This window comes from Parasteatoda tepidariorum, chromosome 10 (genome assembly GCF_043381705.1).
Source record: "Parasteatoda tepidariorum isolate YZ-2023 chromosome 10, CAS_Ptep_4.0, whole genome shotgun sequence".
Classification (NCBI taxonomy): Eukaryota; Metazoa; Arthropoda; class Arachnida; order Araneae; family Theridiidae; genus Parasteatoda; species Parasteatoda tepidariorum.
Window position 1 is genome coordinate 56,070,565 of NC_092213.1, and position 14,707 is coordinate 56,085,271.

General features: G+C 33.0%; 1 protein-coding gene across 1 annotated transcript in view; it reads right to left on the reverse strand.

Annotated features, from left to right (window-relative positions):
• Window positions 1–14,707, reverse strand: part of LOC139426859 (uncharacterized) — a 32,242-nt gene that overhangs the window by 12,238 nt on the left and 5,297 nt on the right. The window contains exons 4-6 of the mRNA XM_071186970.1: window positions 14,500–14,580; window positions 12,655–12,787; window positions 10,970–11,151 (exon numbers count right to left, since the gene is read on the reverse strand). Coding sequence (XP_071043071.1) covers window positions 10,970–11,151; window positions 12,655–12,787; window positions 14,500–14,580 — 396 coding nt within the window. The remainder of the gene's footprint in view (window positions 1–10,969; window positions 11,152–12,654; window positions 12,788–14,499; window positions 14,581–14,707) is intronic.

A 14,707-nucleotide genomic window follows, 5' to 3' on the forward strand; every position in this document is an offset into this window, starting at 1 on the left:
ATTAGTCAGTCATCCTTTACAGTTACATTTTTTCCTACCATGCCTGTATTCTCTGTATACTCGGTATAACTGACCATCCTGAAAATCCTAGTTCTCTAAAACTTTCGGAAACTAGATGGTCTCATCATCAAGCACCGCCCCTATTTGTCTGCAATTGAAGGCATCCATATCTAACGTTTTACCCACATTAACATTTGAAACTACTGATTAACAATAACCATAAGCAGCCTTCACGTGTGTATAAATAAGGCACTTCGTTACACAATATGCTTAGCATTATAGCTATGCCTAATTCAGTGGAACTTTAACGTAGTTATACTACTCTAATTTTAAGCATATTAAAAATTAAAAAAAATTTGAGTAATATTTTATAAAATTTCTCCCCGAAACTTTTAAAATTTAGTTGTTTAAAAGTGACTGTCAGAAACCATTTAGATAAAAGCATCAATGCACGAAAAAAAATTCTGGTTAAATACCGTTCTGTAAGATAAAGACATTCCTAGTAAAATTAATTTTCGGTATGGTAAAGGCATTTCAGGTAAAATTTCCGTTCTGTATGATGTATGGTGAAAACATTTCAGTTAAATTAACGTTCTGTCAAGATATTTCTGGTAAAATTAACGTCTTGTATGGTAAAGACATTTCCAGTAAAAAAAAAAACGTAATTCTGGTAATAAAACCAAAACTTACGGTAAGTAAACAATTCATACGGTGACGGTTTATCGGAAATTCTCGTAATTTAATAACCGGAAGTTATTAAGTTACCGGAAATCACATAAACATTCTTTGAACTTTCCTTCTCTCCTTATTTTTTTGACATTAAGACTTTAAATATACAAGTAGACATTAAGGCAAAAACTATAAAATTATTTTTGACACTAAGAAAATATTATGAAATCATACATTGGCACTAAGACAATATTTTAAAATAATTTTTTGACAATAAAATAACATTTTATTTTATTTTATAACTGTCGTTGAACAGCAGACCCAATTTTTTGGGTTTACGACTACTAATGTTTAATTTCGTAGCCTTGTACTTTTGAACCCAATACAGAAAATAAATGAACTCCTAGATCAAGTATTGAGAGAAATTTGCCTTTGTGGAGGACTTTTTGATTAAACTAACCAACATTTGCGTTACACGGGTAGGAAAACCACGAAAACTTCCCATGGTTAGCCCGACGGCACTGGTACTCTAACCCATGATCCGTCTACTACTGAGAATATTTTACGTCTACACTGTGGTCGGCGAAATCCGGATGCAGAATTTGTATCGACTAGCCATTGCTGGGATTAGAACCAAGTTCACCTCATTGGGAAGCAAACTCTCTATCCACTGAGTCATCACTACTCAATAAAATAATATTTTATTTTATTTATTTTATATTCATCCTTGAACAGGACTATTCAACTTCATAGCTTTGTAATTTTGAACCAATCCAGAAGACAAGGAAACTCCTGGATTAGTACCCTCACTGGTAAAGGCATGATTTGTTATGGGAATATGGAGGACTTATACTACACAGGGAGTCTTCCGGCAGGGATCGGAACCACGACCTCTTGGACATGGGCCCAGTGCCCGGTTAATTAAATAATATTGTAAAATTTAAAATTTGATGGATAAAAATTGAAAATGAGGATGAATAATTTGAATTCTTCAGTTTCTTTTCAGATTCATTGACAACATAGCTTAAACTTTGCACCATTTTACTAGTCTCCCTCTGCCCTTGATATTAAAATTTAAAAACCACTTTTTTTCATAAAGATAATACGGGATAAATACTTGTGCAAAAAAAAAATCTTAAAGTATTTAAATAGTTTAATTTAATCGCTTGCATAATATATTACATACATTGCATGTGAAGTATGTGTGGGCAATATTACAACAGATAGTTGGAAAGTTCTCTATTTTTGTCACACATCAAGAATTATAGTAAAAAGCATAAATCAAAGCATTCTTTCGCTTTGAGCCACTTAATTGAAAATTTTAAAACATTTTGCATTAGTACAATTATTCGTAGACGAAATACGGGCATTTTGAACAAAAATTATTTTAAACTGTTTCCCTTTGTTATTTTTGATAGCAAAATCCTTTGGCAAAAATTAAAGAGCTTAAAGAGAGAATGTTTTGAGTTTCTTTTCTGAATAAAACTGAGATTTTTTTTCCGGAAAGGTCTTGTTTTAGTCTTATTTGACTATGCAGCATAAATTATCTTGCCATGTTTTAAAATTTTCCAAATCTCATTATGATTTTAAAAACTCGTACCCAATATTACTTGCATAAACATTGATGAAAGAAAAGACAGATAGGCAGAAGGGGGGAGTGCAGCTGTATGTTCGGTAAGATTGCAGAAGAATATGACCAAACATTCATTGTAGAGAAGTACTGTGAGTACTTCGATACAACAAGTGGCCGGTGACATTAATTAAATTGCCAGAAATACTGTCGGTTTTCAACATTAAGTCGATTCACTCAGTATAATTTTTGAGACTAAGTCATAAAAAAAGTATATTTTTAACAATTTTTACTACACTAGTGGGCTGCGCCCCCTGCTCGCTAACGCTCGCCAACCCCCAAAAATTGCTACGCAATCTTATATGGTTTGCTTCGCTCGCTACTAACTTAGGTTCATTGCAAATGCGCAAAATTCTAAGAATTCAAAACAATCATTCAAATCCATATAACAACTTTAAAAAAAAATATTACATATTTTTAGTAAATACTAAGTCATTAAAATAAATTTGAATTCAAATAAATGACATGTAATTCGTTAAACCATTAGAAATGTGCTATAGTATAAAATCTTAAGATAAAATTTCTAAAACTGATATCTCTTTAAAAAGGTTAAAATTTTGGCTATAATTAAGTCTATTAAAAATTGAAATAAGTGAATTGCAATGGAAAAACCTGCATAAACAAAACATTGAATTTCGGAAGAAACCTCATTTGGTGAGAATGCTCTCCCTTGTCAAGAAATACAAAATAAACTGACCCTCAAATAAAACTCAAAGGACTTCGAATCAAATAATTAAGGAAGTTTAAAAAAAAAAGACAATTATAGAAATTGAAGTATAATTATAGAAAATATTTAGAGCGTATTCCCTTGACCTCGTCAATTTAAAGTTTCATACAGTCTGTTCTAAAAAAAGTATTTTAAATGCGGAAAAAAACTCATGGAAAGAAATAAAAACTAACTTTGCAGCCTACTTTGAAAAAAATTAAGTAATTTCTGAGCAAAAAGCAATTCAAAAATGCTTAAGACTTTGACAGGCAATGATAGAAAATAATGGATAATGCAATATTGATTACTAAATATTTATTTATGAAACTGTGTTATATTTATATTATTTTTAAATTGGGCTTTTTTCCTCAATAACATATTTTATTTTATGTCATAACCATAATTGAACAGCCAACCCAATTTTTTGGGATTACGACAACTAATGTTCAACGCCGTAGCCTTGTAATTTTGAACCCATTCCAGAAGACACGGGAACTCCCTGGTTCAAGTATTTGGGGAAATTTGTCTTCGTGGAGGACTTTTTGATGAAACTAACCGGCATTTACTTTACATGGATATGAGAACCACGAAAACCTCCCGTGGTTAGCCTGACTGCAAGGGTACTCTAACCCATGATCCGTCAACCACTGAGGATATCTCACGTCGGCACTGTGGTCGGTGCAAGCCGGATTCGGAATTTGTATCGACTAGCCATTGCAGGGATTAGAACCCAGTTCACCTCATTGGAAGGCGAATGCTCTTTCACGGCTCAATAAAATTTTATTTTATTTTATTTCATTATTTTATATTCGTTGTTGAACAACCTACCCAGTTTTTGGGTTTACGACTATTTAACTCCGTAGCCTTGTAACTTTGAACTAATCTAGAAGTCAAGGAAAATTCTGGATCAGTACCCTCAGAGGTATGATTTGTTATAGGAACATGGAGGATTTTGTGACTCGACAGATTCAACGTGCATCAGTCACCATTGACAACTCGGGGAATCTTCGGTCATCAGGGATCGAACCCACGACCTCTTCGACATGAGCCCAGTGCCCGGTCTATAAGATAATATTGTAAAATTTGAAATTTAATGGATAAAAATTAAAATTGAGGATGAATAATTTGATTCTTCAGTTTCTGTTCAGATTCATATTTTGCATTGGTACAATTACTCGTGAACAAAATACGGGTATTTTGAACAAAAATTATTTTAAACTCTTTTCCTTTGTTATTTTTAATGGCAAAACCCTTTGGCAAAAATTAAGGAGTTTAAGGAGAGAACGTTTTTAGTTTCTTTTCTGAATAAAACAGAGATTTCACCTGGAAAGGTCTTGTTTTTGTCTTACTTGACTATGCAGCATAAATTATATTGCCATGTCTTAAAATTTAATAAATCTCAGTGGATGATGGTACTATTAAAATTAACACTCTTTGAATGTTTTAGGAGTGGAGGCAGATTTTAAAAGCGTTTGTTCATAAAAAAAATTGTCAGACAGAAAATCTCTTGAGATATCCTAAGAAAACCGGAAAAACCTAACTTATCAGAGAAAGCCCCTCTTTTGACTACAAAAACACATAGGCTACAAACGAAACAGTTTAAATATGCGTTTAGGATTTATAGATGCCGCAAATATGAAGCTTTCCGATTAAAATATATTAGAGGGACCGGAAAGTAATGTCGTTTTGTCGCATAAACTATTCGTTGATCTCAAAAACCAATTCGTATTTTTCGATTCATTTCTATTTATTTTCGATCCAGCATTGAAAGGTTGTTGCTAACGAGGGTGAATACATTATTGATTAAAAATAAAATCTTGATAACAAATATCAAATTCACCGAAACGACGTTACTTTCCGGTTCCCCTAATAGGAAGACATAATCTTTTCTCCTTATTATCAGCGTGTATACTATAAACTTAATTTATTAAAACATCATTTTTAACCACTTTACCCATAATTCCCTAAAATGTCATTTATTACCTTCGCCCACATAGCTCTTCAATTTTTGTTCAGTTTATCTCTCGATAAAATAATCTGAAAAATCACGAATCATCAGTACGGAGACGTTTTGGTCATCTGACGCAGATTATTAAGCAACGATTTCATCATAGCACAATAGTAATCGCAAAACAGTCGATTGCACGCTACTAGTAGTTCACAAAAACATTTTAAATAGATAGAGCTAACATTCCTGTTAGCTAACATATTAATGTAAGGTTTATAGACAATAAACCAAATGTAAGATTTTTTTTAAAAAAAGTTTGTAGTTCTTTTGGTAGATAGTTTACAGTAGGATTTGAAAACGGTAAGCTACCTCAGAAGCTTCATAAGTTTCGCGACCACTAGTTTACAACAAGCACAGCATATTTTTTAAACTACATAAGACTCGATACAATCAAAGCTGGAAGATCCTGTCCTTAAATTTTTATCCTTACAATTATTAGTTTCAAGAGTGCTATGAAAGTTTGAGTGAAAATATTAAGCTCTTGATAACAGGAATGAATGCATAAAGGTACTAAGAATTTTAGATGATGATTATAAAAACTCGAGCCCAATATTAATTGCATAAAACACTGAATGAAAGAAAATGCAGATAGACAGAAGGGGCAGGGGAAAGTGTGGCTGTGTGTTTGGTAAGATTGCATATCAAACGTTCATTGTAGAGAAGTCGTGTGAGTACTTCGCTACAACAAGTTGCCGGTCACATTAATTAAATTGTCAAAATTACTGTCGGTTTTCAACATTAAGTCGATTCACTCAATATAATTTTTGAGACCAAGTCATGAAAAAAGTATATTTTAAGCAACTTTTACTACATGTCGTTAAACAGACACTGCGAAACTTTATAACGGTAAAGGGGAAAATTTAGAATGTATTCATCTAACCTTGCCAATTTATATTTTCATGCATTTTGTTCACGGAAAAGCATTTTGATTGGCAAAAAGAAAATACTAGGGAAGAAATGAAAACCATCCTTGCAGCTTACTTTGAAAGAAATTAAGCGATTTCAGTACAAAAAGGAATTAAAAACTTTGAAAGACAATTATATAAAATATTTAGTGTGCATTCACAGAACCTTGTCAATTTAAATTTTCATATAGTTTGTTCTCAAAGAAAGTATTTTAAATTGGAAAAAAACTACAATTATGGAAAATATTTAGAGCATATTTCCCTGACCTTGTCAATTTAAATTTTCATACAGTATGTTCCAAAAAAAGTATTTCAAATGCAAAAAAAGAAAAAGAAGAAAAAAAATAAACTCATGAAAAGAAATAAAAACTAGCTTTGCAGCCTACTTTGAAAAAAATCAAGTAATTTCTGACCAAAAAGAAATTCAAAAATGCGTAAAACTTTGAAAGGCAATTACGGAAAATAATGCAACATTGATTAGTAAATATTTATTTATAAAACTGTGTTATATTTATATTATTTTTAAATTGGGCTTTTTTCCTCAATAACCTGATAAATTTAAGCTCGCCATAAATTCATAATACTTTGCCTTCAAAAATATCATCTGATTTTACGTAACTCATTCACAGAGTTTACGAGAGCCATACTTGACATACGCTAAACAACAACTGACCATTTGTCGGTCATCCCCTTATCTGATGTCTTGCTCCTAGGGAATGAAGACGCAAGTCCAACTAATGGACCCTCCGGATCCTCTTCCCCCCATGACCGTAATTACCAGGAGATTACGGCCACATCTTCTTCCTCGAGCTTCTGCGGAAGGCAGAAAGAAAACTGAATATATCTATATAAAAAAAAGGGGGGATAGAGCCGTAACTGTCCTATTTTGTGGGAAATGACCACCACACATAAAGAGAAAAGCGAATGAAGAAAAAGAAAGTAAAGAGGTGGTGTTTACGTCCATTTCGTAGGACCGTTTAGGGGTAATTTTATTTTCCGAACAAGTACCTGTTGTAGCTGAGTAAAAATCTGGAAAAAAGTAAGCCATAAAAGACTCAATTCTAGAACAGAGTTCAATAAAACTCAATGATTTGATTCAGATAAAACCTGAAATTAGGGTTTGAGTTATATTTAATCGATAATCTTTCAGTTTGTTACTTAACTCATTTAATTAAAGTCAATTACTCAGTTTCTATTTGCAGTTCTACTTTTTAAATTTTTTGAGTTGCGTTGATGTCGTTTTGTGAGAGTGGTTTGTAAAGTGAAACAATTATACGTGCTATGCAGTGGCAAATTTAAATTTAAATAACTTTTTGCTGACTGCTCACAAGAGTTTTATCGTGTGTATTCTTTTACTACTACACATTTTAAAGCAAGGGCCACGAGGGGATGCCTTCTATGTGAAAATGGAGAATACAATAAAGATGAATAGTAAAGGACAAACAATCTTCGAATGACTGAAATATCTATTCTTCTGTTCACAACTCGCACCAACCACAGTGTTGACAGAAAATATCCTTAGTGGTAGACGGATCATGAGTTCCCTTGCCGTCGGGCTAACTGTGGGAGGTTTTTCCAGTTTTTCTCTCAATGTAACGCAAATGCCTGTTAGTTCCATCAAAATGTCGTCCACGAAGGCTAGTTTGTCCCAATGCTTAAACCAGGAGATTCCTTGTCTTCTGGATTGGGTTCAAAATTGCAAAGCTACGGAGTTGAACATTGATGGTCGAAAACTCAGAATGGGTTTGGCTGTTCAACACCGGTAATAAAATGATTAAATACCCTTTCTATGCAGCCTGATTTACTATAAAATTCAGCTACAAATGTACAAATGGTTATTTGTCTTGGAGCACAAGATCGATGGAGCACTAGACTGCGTAATAACTTTCTAAACATCTTTCCAAACAGGTAAATGAACTGGCAGCAAACAGAGACGTGCTTGGAGGTGCAAACTGGGCAATCGCTTACAATTACCAAAAGTCAGTTTAAATCATGTGTTCATATAAGTTAATTACATTTTCAAATTAAAACAATTTGAAGTATTTCAATTATCATTTTTTAATTTAAAAATTATTATGATTTCATTACAATTTTAACTTTGATTTTCAGTGTAAATATTTTTTAATTGGAAATATTTTTAAATTTTAAATTCTAACCTGCTTCACTTTCTCATTAAAAATTTTAAAATGCTTTATAGTAGAAAATTTGCAAATGCAGCTAATATGTTGTGCATTGGCCAAGTCCTCTAAACGCTAAGCACGGCCCTGGACACAGAAGGCTCCCGTCTTTTGGACTACCAAATCTGTCCGGCTTTTCTGAGTTAAAACGCTCAGTGATTCACAACAGAACATTATCACCCAAATTAGCGAAGACTACAGTGAAATGTAAAGAATATTACATCTTATCTGCATGATTAGCACTGCTGCCGCTAATATGCCAGAACTTATAAGTTAGGTACTCATATAAGCATTTTTGTAAAATTTTTAATAAGGATTTCTAAGCTAACGTCACTTCACTTACTTGTATTCACTGGCAAACCATCAATGAGTTACTGATAGCAACCAATAGCAATACGTTTCTATAGTAATGCGAATATGAATAATCGTCCAATAAGGCTGGTCTCTTACTGTTCTGAGCATTAGTTTTGTTACATTTTGTAATTACATTGATGTAATTTTTTAACTTCAAAATTTATCAATTGTGTTTGGATGTTGTATATTAATTAACATGTTGAATGCCACGCTAATTTGACATGGTTTTACCGTCTGGCAAGACGGTAAATAACTACAAACTAAATTTGCAAATATTTGACAGATTTTGCTAGTTTCTTAAAAAGTTTAGCATCTGAAAAAAGTGGTGAATTATATAAGCCTACGAATTGTTTAGAAATAGTGGTGGTTGAAAATCTACTAAACCAAGAATATATTAAACCAAGACTCACATTTAATTAAGCTACCACTTGAAAACATTTATTCGCTGTCCGGAGCAAGTTGGCATCTCTGTGTACATAAATAAAACTACTTTTGTGTGTTCTATATTGCATTAATTTCTTCAAACCATTTTAGTAACAATAATAATACAAAAAAAATTTAAAATTTACTCGAATTATTCGAATTATGTGTTTCTAATAATCTTGGCTTCGTCTGTCACCGGTGACCCCCGTGGTGCTACGAACAAACTCAGTGCCGATTACCGGTGACCCCCATGGCATTCAACGTGTTAAACAACTGTGTGTTTAGATGTGGCATAGTTAAATAAACAATACTTACAATTGTTTCAGTACTCTTAAGCTGCGGTGAACATTGTGGGATTTTCTCGCATCGCTTACTGGTGTAGTTGAAGTAATTTCTAAAACCATTGTAGCGCATAGCACAAGAATAAGGTTGACATTGACTGAGAGGATCTTCATCAACACTGTCACATGTAGCAAGATCATCAAAGCTATAGTACTCTACAAAGTAACAGAAAAATATTTTCAATAAGCACTGCTTTGATAGGGAAAAAGAACTATTTAAAAGCCACTTTTACTGTTTGAACTTAAAAAATTGGTACTATAATAAAAGTAAGTGCCTATTAACTGGGGGAAAAATTGTCAGAACAATTTTATAACCTAGTGCAGGAAAGGGAGCGGTGCAAAACAAGATATAGCCCTGCTGCTATGACACATTCAATACTAAGATATAGCTTAACTAATACTTTGTTAGGAGGAAGCTATACCACGTTAGAAACTTTTAATGGCGAATTCTGCTTCGTCACTATTGATATGTTAAAGTATAAAGCTAAGCGAAATTTGAGTTTAAGATAAATATAGAATAAACCATAAAATATAATCGGCGTTTAACAGAAGAACCAATTTTGAGTTTATGCCTGTCATTGTTCAACTCCGTAGCCATGTAATTTTTAACCTGCTCCAAAAGACTAAGAGCTCCTGGATCAAGCATTGGGTCAACCTTCTGATGGAACTAACCCACATTTGAATTACATGGTGAAGAAAACCATCTAAACATCCCACGGTTAGCCTTATAGCAAGGGAATTCTGATCCATGATCCGTCTTCCACGGAGGATTTAAGCACTGTGGTAATGCAGCCGGAATCAGAATCACTAAGATTCGAGCCTGGATTACCTCATTGGGTGGCGAGCACTCTAACCTCTGAGCCATGATTTGAATATATGAAGCAAACTATAAACTTAAGACGATTTAGCAAGGAAAACGTTTTGACGATTGGTTTTCTAAATTCTTATTTCTCCAACTTAACTTGGAATTCATGACCTAAATAAAATATTCTAAGTCTTGTTTAAAAACAGCAATCGTTCCAGATTAGAAACTAAATGTATTCTATTTATTACCTTAAATGCAAGTGTCTTAAAGTCCTTAAAAGTGTACATTTCCGAACAAAAGGAAAGTTAAAATTCTTTTTAAAACTAATTTTCAACCAAGGAGTAACAACAAGATTTTTTTTATTTTTAAAAATTGATGCTAAATAGAGTGAATGATTTCTAAAATAACTGAAAGAATATCTCGGAAAATAAATATGAAAATGTTTAGAATATGTTGAAATGTTATAGGTTGATCTCTTTATTACATTACAAAAGGGATTTATATTATGGTCTGCTTAGTGCCCGGAAATGATTAAATTTGCTTATGAACTAAGTTTCTAAATTAGTAAATTATACGTACTTTCCAGCAGTCTTGGAATATGTTCTTTGCNTGAATATATTAAACCAAGAATCACAATTAATAAACTACCACTTGAAAATATTTATTCGCTGTCCGAAGCAAGTTGGCATCTCTGTGTATATAAATAAAACTATTTTTGTGTGTTTTATATAGCATTAATTTCTTCAAACCATTTTTGTAAGGATAATAGTATTTAAAAAAAATTAAAAAATTAACTCGAATTATGTGTTTCTAATAACCTTGTCTTCGCTGATCACCAGTGACCCCTGTGGCGCTACGAAAAAACTCAGTGCCGGTCACCGGTGACCCCATGGCATTCAACGTGTTAAGCAATGTGTTTAGATGTTGTATAGTTAAATAAACAATACTTACAATTGTTTCAGTACTCTTAAACTGCGGTGAACATTGTGGGATTTTCTCGCATCGTTTACTGGTGTAATTGAAGTAATTTCTGAAACCATTGTAGCGCATAGCACAAGAATAAGGTTGACATTGACTGAGAGGATCTTCATCAACACTGTCGCATGTAGCAAGATCATCAAAGCTATAGTACTCTACAAAGTAACAGAAAAATATTTTCACTAAGCATTGTGTTGATAGGGGAAAAGATCTATTTAAAAGCCACTTTTACTGTTTGAACTTAAGAAATTGGTACTATAATGAAAATAAGTGCTTATTAACTAGGGGAAAAATTGTCAGAACAATTTTATAAACTAGTGCAGGAAAGGGAGCAGTGCAAAACAAGATATAGCTCTGCTGCTATGACACATTCAATACTAAGATATAGCTTAACTAATACTTTGCTAGGAGGAAGCTGTACCACGTTAGAAACTTTTAATGGAGAATTCTGCTTCGTCACTATTGATATGATAAAGTGTAAAGGGAAGAGAAAATTGAGTTTAAGATAAATATAGAATAAACCATAAGATATAATCGGTGTTGAACAGAAGAACCAATTTTGAGTTTACGCCTATCAATGTTCAACTCCGTAGCAATGTAATTTTAAACCTGATCTAAAAGACTAAGAACTCCTGGACCAAGCATTGGGTCAATTTCTGATGGAACTAACCCGCATTAGCATTACATGGTGAGGAAAACCATATAAACATCCCACGTTTTGCCCTATAGCAAGGGAATGCTAATCCATGATCCGTCTACCACGGAGGATTTAAGCACTGTGGTAATGCAGCCGGAATCAGAATCACTAAGAGTCGAGCCTGGATTATCACATAGGGTGGCGAGCACTCTAACCTCTGAACCATGATTTGAATATATGAAACAAACTATAAACTTAAAACGATTTAGCAAGGAAAACATTCTGACGATTGGTTTTCTAAATTCTTATTTTTCCAACTTAGCTTGAAATTCATGACTAAACTCAGTCGTACGACAGCCCATAGAGGGCCAAGGCCTACTGTGCCCATTTCAGTTTTCTTAATCTTGGGGTCTGGGGTGCAGGAGCAGATGTTCCGGTCAAGTGGTCAGTCGAACGCGGAACCCCCAGTGTTTAGTTCCCAAGCATGATTGGTACTCATTTATCGACCTACTGAAGGGATGAAAGGCTGTGTCAACCTTGCTCGGGCCGAGGATCGAACCCAGGACCTATGGCACGGGCGCCACCACTCAACCACCGGGTGTCCTTGAAATTCATGACATAAATAAAATATTGTAAGTCTTGCTTAAAAACAGCAATTGTTCTAGATGAAACACTAAATGTATTCTATTTATTACCTTAAATGCAAATGTCTTAAAGTCCATAAAAATGTGCATTTCCAAACAAAAGGAAAGTTAAAAATCTTTTTAAAATGAATTTTCAACCAAGGAGTAGCAAGATTTTTTTTTAAGAAAACGGATGATAAATAGGGCGAATGATTTCTAAAATAACTGAAAGAACATCTCGGAAAATAAATGTGAAAATGTTTAGAACATGTTGGAATGTTATAGGTTGATCTCTTTATTACAATTACAAAAGGGATTCATATTATGGTCTGCTTAGTGCCTGGAAATGCTTAAATTTGCTTATGAACTATATTTTTAAATTAGTAAATTATACGTACTTTCCAGCAATCTTGGAATATGCTCTTTGCGATTTCTCACTAGTTTTGTGTTGAAATTCACTGTTCTCATATTTGTGACATTTTTAGAATCTTTTATTTCGATCTCACAACTGCCAACTCTGTCATGAGGATACTATAAATATTAAAAGGATTTAATACACACTCAAATAATCCAAAGCAGTAATGGGATACCTGCAAGTGACGTAGTGGATGTATATCGATCCTGATTGGTTGTTGAAACGTGGCGTTTGTCTATGTTAACAACTGTTCTTTCAGTTCTATTTCGAATAAGCCAAGTCCGTTAAATATCAATTATCTTAAGTGACACGTTCTAAATTCTTTCGCAAAGATTCTTTCTCAAAAATTTCTATTCCTTCACTGTATATTTTCACTGAAACTTAACACAAAAACAGACACGAAGCCTTGTAAGAACATTAACAAACTAATTATGTATCGAATTTGCCAAGTATACGAAACAGAAATATATCATGGTTAGAATACATAAACAAATAAAAAAAAATATAAGTTGAGTAAACGAAGTAGACATGAAAGAATTATATTTCAACCAATTCGATGTGCGATTCGGCTCTGTATCAAATTTACTTATCGTTAATTAGCATTCAAACTTATGTAAAGAAACTTAGATCAACTTTAATACGCCATTTTGCTGATAAAGATTAGCTGGAGCTGACGTCATTTGTCATATGGAGATCTTCTTCTTCTTGAAGGGCTAGTACCCAATTAAATAAAAATGGAAGTTACAGTTATGAAAATTGTGAATATAAAGTAATTTTTAATACAAAGCATTCTCGTTTGCATATTTCACAAGAGAATGGAACAGATTTAAATTAAAACAATCAGTTCTTTGAAAAACCCTTATACTTTTTTTTCCAGAAATAATTTAAAACTAAAAACAAAAACAAAAAATTACGTTAGCAAAATACGGTAAAATTTCTACAATAATTTTACACAACTAAAATTTTTGAAACTGTTTTCACTGTTGTTTCGCCAATTGAACACATACGGATACATACACTACACTTCAAGCTAGTTACAACAGTCTTATTCAATAGCTACTAATAAGATAAAATAATAAATGAAGACATTTAGTGAAGCTTTAAATTATAAGATATAATATTTTGACTATTTTGTAGCAAATTTATTTAGGTGCAATTTTGTAGTACAGTTAGGATGCTACAATTTTCTATTAATATTAGGTTACTTCAATGTAGTAAAAGTAGGTTACTACAATTTTGTAGTAAAGTAAAGCATTCCCGTTAGAGCCATTTGTGGGCCTAAAGGTTTCAAGGAGTTTAGGACTCAAGCCGTCTTTACTTCTCGTACGACCTTATATCCATCCATCTGAAGATAGGTGGGCTTCAAGCCACCATTGGGGATCGAACCTCAGTTTTTCACAATGGCAGTATAAGGCGTAATCCAANCTGAAGAGTTTCAAGATGTGCTCAGGTGATGCCTGGTTTTGTTGGCATTTAGGGCAAAGAGGAAAGATATTTTCATTAGCAGAAAAAGTGAGACTTTTCAGGTGTCCACTGGCCATTCGGGATAAGCAAGTGTTGGTCTGCCTGTCACCAACTAATTTACTGCAATGTCTTAGTAAAAGCTAGATTATTACAATTTTGAATCAAAAATTAAAAATAGGAGCGTGTGTTTGTTAACATTTTTATCCCTTTTGAATTTTTCTTCGTAAATAACTTAAAATATTTGAGATTCGATCCCATATTTTTACCTCTCCTATGTACTTTTATTATAATGATAAATGCATCATGTTCTATATAAAAAAAGTCAACAAATTATCTTGGAAAGAAATATTTGATTTGTCCTTACCAAGTTAGCAAACAACAAAGTCAGATTCCTTGTGTCTTGGCGATAAAGTTTCCCCATATCACCTCCATGAAGGCGCATCGACTGAAAATAGCAATATATCGAGTTCACCAAAAAAGGACAGACAATTTGAAAATTCATTTAAGGACAAATGAAATAACTTAGAAAAGAACAATGCGCGAAAAATATTCCAGACATCTTGAATAGCTTT